General features: G+C 40.4%; 1 protein-coding gene across 1 annotated transcript in view; it reads left to right on the forward strand.

Annotated features, from left to right (window-relative positions):
* The first annotated feature begins 3779 nt into the window (after positions 1-3779).
* peds1a (plasmanylethanolamine desaturase 1a) overlaps positions 3780-12393 on the forward strand; it is a 57541-nt gene continuing 48927 nt past the window's right edge. The window contains exon 1 of the mRNA XM_078257826.1: positions 3780-4349. Coding sequence (XP_078113952.1) covers positions 4190-4349 — 160 coding nt within the window. The 5' untranslated portion in view covers positions 3780-4189. The remainder of the gene's footprint in view (positions 4350-12393) is intronic.

Raw genomic sequence — 12393 nt, forward strand, 5'->3', positions numbered from 1 at the left:
GATATTGTACGTGCAGTATTTTTTATTGTCCCTGCCAACCCCCCTGAACCCCCCCACCAGCTTCTTCCTCCTCCCCTTCTCCTTTCCTCTCCTCCCAACCATCACCCTCCAGGTCAGGCATTTTATTTTTTTTAACAAATAGAAAAGGAAAAAAAGACCCTTTTGTTTTGGGATTTTTTTTTAATAGATTGTAGGAAAAAAGCTTCACTTTCTCGCCCCCTCAGTTGCTTATTGTATTTAACTTCATAGGTGCCAATTTCTTTGATTTTTTTTTTCTTTCTGCCATATGCTCTTATTTTCTTTGTTTTCATTTTCGTACCTTTCATTTCTCGCCGTAAGTAGGTACTTGTGCTGTGTTGTGATTGTTCGTTTGCCAGTCGTAATATTCCTGAGTCCCCCCCCCCCCCAACTCTCCTTTTTATGATTATTGTTATATATTTTTTTCCTTTTTGTAATTACTATCAAAAAAAGACATCAAACTAAATAAAGTGCAGAAAACCATACAGATGTTTCTTGATTGGGTTTTCCAGTCTCTATGGGGCCTATAATGGTTATTGTATAAATGAATATCATCGATTTCAGTGCGTCTGGTCAATGACTGCTTTTTAAATGTGAATTAACCAGATTGCAATAATCTAGTACAGACAAAAAAAGATAAAACAAATAAATAAATGACAAATAAAGATTTTCTGTGTGATGTGCATTTATTCAGAAGAACTAAATCTGTGAACTTGCGTGCATACCCCAAGTGTCATCAATCCGTAATATCTCTAATTTTCAACTGAAATACCCTCCAAGTCGTGTGGAAAAACTAATGGTGATGCAGAGCTACACGTGATGGTGAAATGATGGTCAACATCAAGGATGAACTTCCAGAAGTTCGGTGCAGATTTGAAAAGGCAAGGTGTTCTTTTTTTACAGAGCACATTTCATGCAACAATGCAGTTCAGAGTTAGCCTGGTTGACACTACACGACACCAGACCCTTCTCAGTTGTAACTGACGGTCAGTCACGGTTGCGGCCATGACTGACAGCTGAAGTCACGAGGACCCACGAGATCTCGCAAATTCACGTATTATTGTGCGATATAACAGGATGTAGTTTCTGCCTGTCTCTGTCCATTATGACGTTTTCAAAGTGTAGTGCAGGGAAATATGATCCGCTGTGAGCATGGTGTATTTTATTTTGAAAATTAACCGGATGTTTTATTTTGTTTCTGTGCTCGACTTCCTGTCCCACACAATCTGCCCTGTGCTGAATTGCTGCGGAGCTCTCCGGCGTCCAGCAAAAATAGAAGCTCTGCGTATCTGCTCCGGAGGGCTGCAGATCGCCGGAGTTGGGACGGAGTCGGAACGCAGCCGTTCCGCAGTCAGTGAAAATACACACATTGACTTTAATGGAAACCTATTGACTCCGCAGACGTTCCGCAGTTGGTGGAAATTGCGAAGTACTGATTCTAACAGTTGTTGGCAAAATTTTTCCATCTCTATTGCCACAAAACAGAGCATAAACTAGCATACTTGGCAGTATACCCAGTGACTTCATTCACAAGGATAACTGTGGGATTGATCACACTTTGCCACAATCATCTGGAAATTATCTGATTTAAAAATAACTACATTGAGCCGTTTGTGATTTTTAGTAGAGGGTGTGTCCTTAATTTCACTCCTGTCAGTAACAAGTCCCGGCTAATGTGTCATAAGCTGGCAATCTATGATGTAAATAACTTTGAAATGGAAAATAATATTTTAAATGATAGCAGATTTCTACAACATGTAATAATTGCATTTAACAAAGTGCCCTTAGATTTAAAATATCTTTGAGTTCCCAGAGTGCAAACAGTACCTGGCTCCCAGTAATTTTGGATAATGACACATGAGCCACATATGCAGGTGCCTGACCATGCAACGCGCTATAGCCTACGTAAGAGTGAGAATTTTTAGTGGCAGTAATAAAGTTAGGGGATCAGCAAAGTGATTACAAATCATCCAGATGGGGATATGAATATCTCTACCAATTGTTATGGCAATCCAGCAAATAGTTGTTGAGATATTTCAAACCACAAAAGTCATTCTCATGGTGGCAGAGGAAAAGTCAGAGGATTACCAAAGTCAGTCGGATTCATCGTCTAGGACAGGGGTCTTCAACGTTTTTTAGGCCAAGGACCCCTTAGCTGAAAGAGAGACATATCACTCTATTTTAAATGATACTACTATATCATTTAAAATAGTGTCCTATTATACTGGGCCAGAGGGATAAAAATGAATAGATACTATATATATATGTATATGTTTATTTTTTATACGTCATGTTTTAATATTAAACATGTATTTGGAAGGCACAGCAAGTGAATGGCTACCATATTGGCTACCTTACCTTGCTTAGTAAAGCCTGTCATCAGTGTTCTGTAAGTTAAATGTTAATTTCTTTACACAAATAGGCTGATTTGCCTTTGCTTATAATTTGTTGTATTCATGTTAATGTATATTTAAAAAAAAACACTTTCAAATTCAATAATTTGGCGGGATCTCCTGCAGTAACTCTGAGGACCACCTAGGTGTCACGGACCCCGTGTTGAAGATCTCTGGTCTAGGAACCAAGAAAAAGACTGTACCTTTTATTGTGTAAATCCTTCTCCGGATAAGTCAAATGGCTGCTGCTCTATGCATCTAGTATGCTTGCTTTTCCCTAACTAAATCTAATACAATTGAGTAAATGGTCTTCTGTTGGCCTAATATTCAATTGTAGAGTACTGAAGACCACATTGCCATTCCATTGTTGGGGGATTTGCAGTTAGAGCAGCACAGATTATTATGACATTTTAAATCAAATGTAGCAGATTTGTCAGCTAAACATTCATTCTGTGAACTCTACTCCAACATAGTATCACAAAAAAGGTTTCAAGATTAGTAATGCTGTTCATGCCCAATTTCCTACCTTACCTAATATGTTATGTAACTTTGGAACAGTAACATCAGACAATGTGTTCTCCTTTTTTAGGTGGCAAGAGTTAAAATAAGTAATCCTCAACATTTGTTGTGTTCTGGTTTCACAATGACGAAGAAAGTTGGAGAACAATTAGATACAAAATAGAATATAGGCTCCACATGATGATTTTGTCCTTGGCAACTATCATGTTTTTCCCAAATGATGTTGAGATTTTAGGCATTCTCTTATCAAAAGTGCATACAGCTGCCATAAAGGGAGCATATGCCCCTGGACCCCCTTAGGTTTTGGCTAAGTGAGCCCTAGATATTTACAATGTCTGGTTCCGCCCCTGCCTTTTACCACAAGCACCTGGGAGGTAGATATAATATTAACCTTAAACTGTGAATTTACAAAACTTGGCAGAAGATGATTTCGGTAGCTGATTAAAGTGAACTTTAATCAAGTTGTTTTTCGTTAAATGCCTCCATAGACCTTTTTCACAGCAGACATGTTGACTTAATTGTCATAGTAAAGCACAGGTGTCTTCAAAACCATTAATGATGGCTGCATTCCACTCAGGAGAGACCCTGGTATTGTTCATGCTGACTCACTGAAATAGCTTACTGGGACACTTGATGGAATTGAGCCATCGTTAAGGTTATCAGTTTCAGCTGTGCTTTTCCTATTACAACAAGTCAAAAATAAATGTCTGCTGTGAAAAAGGTCCATTGTTGTGTATGGGGGAACAGACCATAACTCTCACTAACACACACCAGAAACTACATTTTAGGTAGACACTTCCACTTTTTTATCATAGCCTAACTGCAAAATGCAGACGGTCCCTGCAGCTGACGTGACGGTTGAACTGGACGCACAAATAAAGTTAGTTGAACTCGACCCGTGCTGTAAGAGTCGTGCTACAAAAAGCTTCACGTTTTGTTAACACAGGTAGTCTTTCACCGTTACAAACTAACAGCAGTGCCAGTGCGTGACAGAGACTACAGCGGTTAAATAGCTCTGTGTGTCCGCAACAGCTCGGTCCGTATATTTCCGGGTGGTACGAGGCTGCTCCGGTAACGTTACATCCTAGCTAGCATCAGTTGGTTCAGCCTCCCTCCTCCACACAGCCACAACAACAGTCATTTGTGTCGGAGGCCGGGACACAAACAAAACCAGCCGAACAGTTCTTAACCGAGACAGCTCTATAATTGATGACTTATAGCTGAAAGCCAAAGCGACGGCAGCAGTAAGGGCAGGAGTTATGGCTGCGTCGCTTCTCTTCGAGACCGACATCAGGCACCGGTCCATGGCGGAGGAGGATCCGAACGGGAATGAGCACGGGGCGGCTGCACGCAGCGCGGCGCCTCGCTGGGGACCGCAGCACGCCGGGGCCCGACAGCTCGCAAGGCTCTACTCTCCCGGTGAGAACGTGCTTATTGTAGTTTGTTATTGTTGTTGTCGCTGCCTAAAAGCTACAGGGTGACATGATGATGATGATGATGATGAAGATGGAGGAACTGTGGCTGTAGGACTTGATGATATCAGAAATGGCATGTGACCAGTGGTGGAATGTAACTAAGTAGGCTACATTTACTCAAGTACTGTAGGCTACCATAAGTACACTTGTATGCCTGTACTTGAGTCTTTTCTTTTCATGCCACTTTCTACTTCTACTCCACTACATCTTGGAGAGAAATATTCCTACTCTTTACTCCACTACATTAATCTGACAGCTTTAGTTACTGGTTATTCTACAAATGAGAGATAGAGAGAGAGAGAGAGAGAGAGAGAGAGAGAGAGAGAGAGATATATATATATATAATATATAATTTTTTTTTTTTCACACAAAACAAATTATAAATGAAACTAACCAACGATATGGTCTACAATTCCAGCTGAAATGATTAGATGATTAATCATAGTTGACAGAACTGATCGTTTCCAGTTTCTAAAATGTGAGAATTTGTCTGCATTGAGTAGGCTACTGTTACTATTAATAGCCTACTTTTAAGTTAATTTTCCTGATACATTAGCTACTTTTACTTAAGTAACACTTTTAATACAGGACCTTTACTTTACTGTAATAGTACTTTTACTTCAGTAAAGGATCTAGAAGTAGAGAATACTTCTTTCACCACTGAGGCCCTGTTTACACGATGACGCTCGTTGTTTAAAACGACAAAATATTTCATCGGGTGTGCCTTTCGTTTATACGGCGACGGTGTTTTTGAGGCTTAAAAAGGCAAAAAAGTGAAACCACCCTCCAGAGTGGAAATCTTAAACGCTGCACCAATTCTAGGCTCCTGTTATCTAAAATATTTTCAATGTAAATGCTCAATATTTGAATGATTTCGACAATTGTGGATAAGGTTGTTGTAGAGAGAGAGAGAGAAGGGTCTGCTTCAGCCTCCTCTGCCCGCTGCCTCTCGCTCTCAAGCATCGGCTGAAGGGCTGCGAGGCTCAGGATATTGGTAGTGCTCCCGTGGGTGCTGTGGCTTATCGGGGTCGACTGTGCCGGTCATCATCAGACAAACCTGCAACTCCACCTCATCTTTCCAGACAAAATTGTCAGCTTTTGTTGTTTGCTTCGACATGTTTTGGTTTCGCGCTACTAAGGAGAGAAGTAGAAGGAAGGTTCTACGTAGGCGCGCAGCCTTGGTGGTGGTGTTGTGGCAATGCCACCTAGCCGCCTGGTGTGCATACTACATCGAATTTCACACACGTTTGCGTCACCATATGCACGCAGATTCCCCCCCCAAAAGTCTTGTCTAAATACGGAATAAAAAGTGAGAACGCAACTCCACTTTTGCATTTTTCTCTTCAGATCGTTTCCGTCTAAACATAGCCTGAATATGACTAATCAAAACAGTTACAAGCCACAGTCTGTCATTTACCCATTGCACATTATTGCATTCAACAGTGTCAAGGTTTACTGTCTACAGCTAAGGATCACATTTTTCAATCTGCAACTTACTGAAAAGCAAGTTGGTCCCTAATATATTTTAGTTATTAATATCTGCTAGACTATGTCCACACTAATAACACTGAGCTTAACTAAATCTGAAATTGAAGCACGAGTATCACTCAGTATTTCTCTTTTAACTCAAAGTGGACCTCCAGAGGAAATAATAGCCTCCCTGTCCTGGGGTCTACATACCTAGAAACACATAGGCTTACTCAGGGTGCCATTTATGAAGGGGGGGCGGTTCTGATCATGCAAAACAAAACATGCAAAAATGCCAATGGATATAGTGCCAGTCGGCCAGCTATGCCAAAACACTTATTTATGAAGTTCAATATTCAAAGGAAAGTAATCTCAAAGTGAAATAGCACATAGTGGTGTCAACATAAAACGGAGCGCTTTCACGCCGGGGAGCGGAGTTCACTTCGTGGCGAAAACAAAATACTTTCACCTAGGAAACGCTCGTTCGTTCCTCGGGGGCGTTTTTTAATCCAAACCGCGATCATTTTCCTCAACTTAACTGGTTGTTTTTGGTGCCTAAACGTAACTGTCATCACCGCATGATGCTCACTTTTTCTGGCAAAACTGCACTACCACGGCCCCTGAAAGGAGCGTCATCTGGCGGTGCCTGTAGCTGGCTCACAGTCCCCTATTGGCAGCTAAATAATCCCGCCGGTAGCCGGCGACCCCGGAGCTCTGTAGCGGCTAAATACAACCAGCAACTGCTGCTCGGATTTAATAGTCCATATTGTTCACGTGTTCGGCGCTTTATTTAGTTTAAAATACTTTCTATTTTAGGTTTATTATGGTCTATTGGTGAAGTAGCATTGATCACTTTAAGGGGGGGGGGTATATTTTGTTCCCACCGGGGATAATATAATTCAGCAGAGGCAGGGATATGTTGACCAGAAAGGGGGAAATCCCACGCATCCCCTCCGGAAAATCGCACCCTGGGCCTACTGTACATTAGTAGACTACCACTCAATGTTCAGAACCCCCCCTCTAAATTAGCATAACCAGTGTGTGGGTCGAAGCAAGTTTAAATCTTTGTAACACATGGGCATTTATTCAGGTATGGAGATTCTAAGAAACAATGCTATTGAGATGCAGTATGGAAACTGGAGGATCCCGTGTCTTTGGAGCTTGACCCGTACTGGGAATTAAAAAGCCTTGATAACTCAGCCTTTGCTGCGTACAGTTTGATTATTCTCTGTTGAATATGTCTCTCGCAAGTCCCCAGACTTTATGAAGACTACAATAATATGGAAGTACAATAATGAATTGCTGCACATATCCCTTTTGATATTTGGAAAACAGATTAGGTCTTAAAGGCCAACCCCAGTCAAGTGTACATGTGTTTAAAATGCCCCTGGATTTTGGGTACTTTTTTTTTTATTTTTTTTTATTTTTTTTTAAGATGTTAGTAAAGTTGTTGCCTTCAGCTCAGAGAGATGTTTAGTCCTGGGACAAAATCAATGTCCGTGACACAGTCTACAGCAGTAATCCTCAAATCCAGTCCTTGGGGGTCCAGAGTATTGTTGATTTTCCTTTTTCCCTGCTAGTTTAAATTCACCTGGCGTCCCAGTCCAAATAAATCTCCGAATAGAAGTCTAGAATGAAAACTGCCTGGCAGAATAAAAACTAAGCAGCAGTCTGGACCCTGGAGACTACATTTCAGGAGCACTGGTGCACAGGCTACAAATACTTAAATAAAATGACGGTTGTTATTGTTGGCAGGATTGCCTGCCTCCATCACACCAAAGTGTTGCCTTTGTATCATGACCCTGAGGCCTCATGTAGTAGCGTGCATTGCGGTCTTGTTAAATAAATGGAGCTTCCAGAAAATATTTTCCCATCAGCTCTTTTGTGTTGATTTCTATCATTGTCTTCTTCTCTCGATTCAGTTTATTTGAGAAGGGGACAGTGCAAATTAATGAAACACATGATTTTACATGGGTTAAAAATGCCTTAATTAGCCAAAAGGCTGTTTTTCATTTGTGGTCCCGTGGCCTTGATGTTAAAAAGGCTTTTTAAAAATTCAAAGAAACTGGGGCCTGGGTAGCTCACCTGGTAGAGCGTGCACCCATATACAGAGGCTCCTCAAGTCTAAGCTGTCCTGTCAAAAATAAAGACCTAAAAATGCCACAAAAAATATCTTGTAACAAAAAAGATGCCACAAGAATAGCAGAAATTAGCAAAAAACAAGGGACAGCGCAGAATAGGGGTGTGACTGTTCACTGGTCTCACGATTATCCTGTCTTCGATTCGACATTGCGATACATCACCTCGTCCATATTATCATACAGTGGCACTCATAAGTTAAAGCTCATTAAAATAGCCCCACATCGTCACATTCCATTCACCATACCTAGAGATTGGCATGGGGTACTTTCCATAAGATCATCTCTCAATGCAAATCAAACCAGCTATTAGGCTAACTGAAATAAAACCATGCCAGTCTCTAGGTATGGTGAAGGGTATGTGATGATGGGGGGCTATTTTAATTCCAAAGGCCAAGGGAACTTAATCAGGATGCATAGTATCCTGGATCCATGAAATAACTGGCCTTTAAAAATAACAATCTGCCTGCCTCTATGGGAATTTAACATAGGGGTGTACTTACAGGTGCTGGTCATATATTTAGAATATCATGAAAAAGTTGATTTATTTCAGTAATTCCATTCAAAAAGTGAAACTTGTATAATGTATACATTCATTCCACACAGACTGATATATTTCAAGTGTTTATTTCTTTTAATTCTGATGATTATAACTGACAACAAATGAAAACCCCAAATTCAGTATCTCAGAAAATTAGAATATTGTGACAAGGTTGAATATTGAAGACACCTGGTGCCACACTCTAATCAGCTAATGAACTCAAAACACTTGCAAAGGCCTTTAAATGGTCCCTCAGTCTAGTTCTGTAGGCTACACAATCATGGGGAAGACTGCTGACTTGACAGCTGTCCAAAAGACGACCATTGACACCTTGCACAAGGAGGGCAAGACACAAAAGGTCATTGCTAAAGAGGCTGGCTGTTCACAGAGCTCTGTGTCCAAGCACATTAATAGAGAGGCGAAGGGAAGGAAAAGATGTGGTAGAAAAAAGTGTACAAGCAATAGGGATAACTGCACCCTGGAGAGGATTGTGAAACAAAACCCATTCAAAAATGTGGGGGAGATTCACAAAGAGTGGACTGCAGCTGGAGTCAGTGCTTCAAGAACCACCACGCACAGACGTATGCAAGACATGGGTTTCAGCTGTCGCATTCCTTGTGTCAAGCCACTCCTGAACAAGACACAGCATCAGAAGCGTCTCGCCTGGGCTAAAGACAAAAAGGACTGGACTGCTGCTGAGTGGTCCAAAGTTATGTTCTCTGATGAAAGTAAATTTTGCATTTCCTTTGGAAATCAAGGTCCCAGAGTCTGGAGGAAGAGAGGAGAGGCACAGAATCCACGTTGCTTGAAGTCCAGTTTAAAGTTTCCACAGTCAGTGATGGTTTGGGGTACCGTGTCATCTGCTGGTGTTGGTCCACTGTGTTTTCTGAGATCCAGGGTCAACGCAGCCATCTACCAGGAAGTTTTAGAGCACTTCATGCTTCCTGGTGCTGACCAACTTGCAGATGCAGATTGCATTTTCCAACAGGACTTAGCACCTGCACACAGTGCCAAAGCTACCAGTACCTGGTTTAAGGACCATGGTATCCCTGTTCTTAATTGGCCAGCAAACTTGCCTGACCTTAACCCTATAGAAAATCTATGGGGTATTGTGAAGAGGATGATGCGATACGCCAGACCCAACATGCAGAAGAGCTGAAGGCCACTATCGGAGCAACCTGGGCTCTCCGAACACCTGAGCAGTGCCACAGACTGATCCACTCCATGCCACGACGCATGGCTGCAGTAATTAAGGGAAAAGGAGCCCCAACTAAGTATTGAGTGCTGTACATGCTCATACTTTTCATGTTCATACTTTTCAGTTGGCCAACATTTCGAAAAATCCTTTTTTTGTATTGGTCTTAAGTAATATTCTAATTTTTCGGAGATACTGAATTTGGGATTTTCATTAGTTGTCAGTTATAATCATTAAAAGAAATAAACACTTGAAATATATCAGTCTGTGTGGAATGAATGTATACATTATACAAGTTTCACTTTTTGAATGGAATTACTGAAATAAATCAACGAGGGAGAGAGCGAGAGACTTTCATGATAAAAAGTGAATAAATCTCTTCATTGGAGAACGGTACTGGATAAGGTTAGCATAATCAGTGTTTTGGCCCGTACATGCATTCACCAGTGTTTTAATAATCTTTTCATTGCTGACGGATTTCTTGCTGATTCGCTCATAGTGTCACACTTCAATTAGGATTAATCACAATGAAAACACAAGATGGTGGCAGACAATGACATCAGATTCCATTTCAACTTTCATTCAATATATTCAGACATTCATTCAATATATTCAGACTTCCATTTATATACAGTATATATTCAAGGTTCATTCAAAGTATTCAGACATTCATTCAATATATTCAGACTTCCATTCAATATATTCAGACTTCCATTTATATACAGTATATATTCAAGGTTCATTCAAAGTATTCAGACATTCATTCAATATATTCAGACTTCCATTCAATATATTCAGACTTCCATTTATATACAGTATATATATTCAAGGTTCATTCAAAGTATTCACTTTCATTCAATATATTCAAACTTTATATATAGTGTTGTGTGTGTGTATATGAACTCCCCTTTTTATTGTATCTGCTCTTAAAAAAATCTAAAGCAGCAACCGTAAAATCAACAAGTAACATCAGTAGGCAATAATCGATTATGATCAGTCACTGCATCGATGCAGAATCGTCCAGGGCCGCATCAATGCAATGCTTAATTTAAATCATTTTAGCTTTTATTCAGGAATGTCTCTGTAAACAGGCCTCCTTTTATCTTCTCAATAATCAAAAACAGTAACAAAGCTGACAAGTTTCATATATAGATCTGCTCAAGGTTTTCAGGATTTTAACCTCTGCTCTGTACTTGTATTCCCAAGCATGCCTGTCACTCTCTGCTGCCGTTTGTCATCACGGCTCAACTCACGGTCATTGGGTTTCGCTCCAATGTGGGCTCAGAATAGTTAGAGGGAAAGCTACGTTTAACCAATGCGATAAATGAAGGCATTTTATCGCTGTAGATCCATTGGTTTTAGCGTGGTGATGGCAGGCACACTGTGCCTCAGACCATGCCAAAGACAACCTGCCTTACCAGTTGTGCATCAAGCTGGACTGTGCCACGTTTTTCCTGACCATCTGCCCTGCTTCTCACTTCACTGAGCATTTTAATTGCCTCTGGTCGGACCATGTTGGCCACTTGTTAACACTTCCTAAAAATAGGAATGATGAGAGAGAAAAAGGTTTGCATCGCCTTAACCCCATTATTGTGAAGTTCATATGAGGGCACACAACACGTGTCACTAGGTTAGCGCTTCCAGCACTTTTGAGTGTGTTCATGTTCACACACGACTGGCCCCTGGCACTGCCTCCCTCGACTCACTGAGCCGAAAAGGATCTTCTGACCCGACTGGTGACTTTTCTTAAACTTTATTTTCATTTTCATTTCATTTTGTCTGCCTGCAGGCCGTCGCAGAACAAACCCTTCCGTCAGTAGTCCTATCTTAAGACACTGTGAGTAAAGGAGTCACCTTCGTTTTCAATCAAAGATAAAATGTGTAACTTTACTGGCAAATTTCCTGTTGAAGCCTGCCTGATGAGCGACTGCAAAACTATTTAAATATGTCAGCTAGCAAAGTGTGATACTTAGAGCTGTAACAATTCCAAATTTTGCGATACAATTAATTGTCTCAGAAATAATTGCGATTAACAATATAATTTTATTAATTTAATTAATATTTATTTATTTTTTACTTTTTTAAACAAATCAAAGTTTTGAATGAATTCCAGCATACATCTTTTGGTTGTATCACTATATATGCGAGACGGATAATGTAATAACACAGGTACACCGCCTATGAAGTAAACCACGCCTCTTTATTATCATAAAACATTTTTTCCAACTGTATCCCCCCCCCCTTGTCATTTTTGTTACTATGAATGTGTATAGGGTCAAGTGCCAACAACAATTGAAATAATAATAAAAATATATAGTCCAACCAATAATCACTCATATAATTACAATTTGGCATATCTAAACAAAATTAACAATTACCATTCATACGCCTTAAAGGTTAAGTACCTTTTTTCATCTTGGACCCTATGTTTTTCTGTCTTATTGACTGATCGGAACAACAGTCTTTGACGCTGCTCCAGCAGTCGGCAGCGGCGAAACAAGCTACAATGTTAGTTAATGGGGCAATTGTCCAGCTTGTATTTACCTTCACAAAAGTGCTCGTTTTGCCGCTGACAGGCTCAGTGTCTGACAACATAATGGAAGTTAGAATTGTTATTTTTTTATATACACAGTATATTTATATAGGT

This window comes from Sander vitreus, chromosome 8, assembly GCF_031162955.1.
Source record: "Sander vitreus isolate 19-12246 chromosome 8, sanVit1, whole genome shotgun sequence".
Classification (NCBI taxonomy): Eukaryota; Metazoa; Chordata; class Actinopteri; order Perciformes; family Percidae; genus Sander; species Sander vitreus.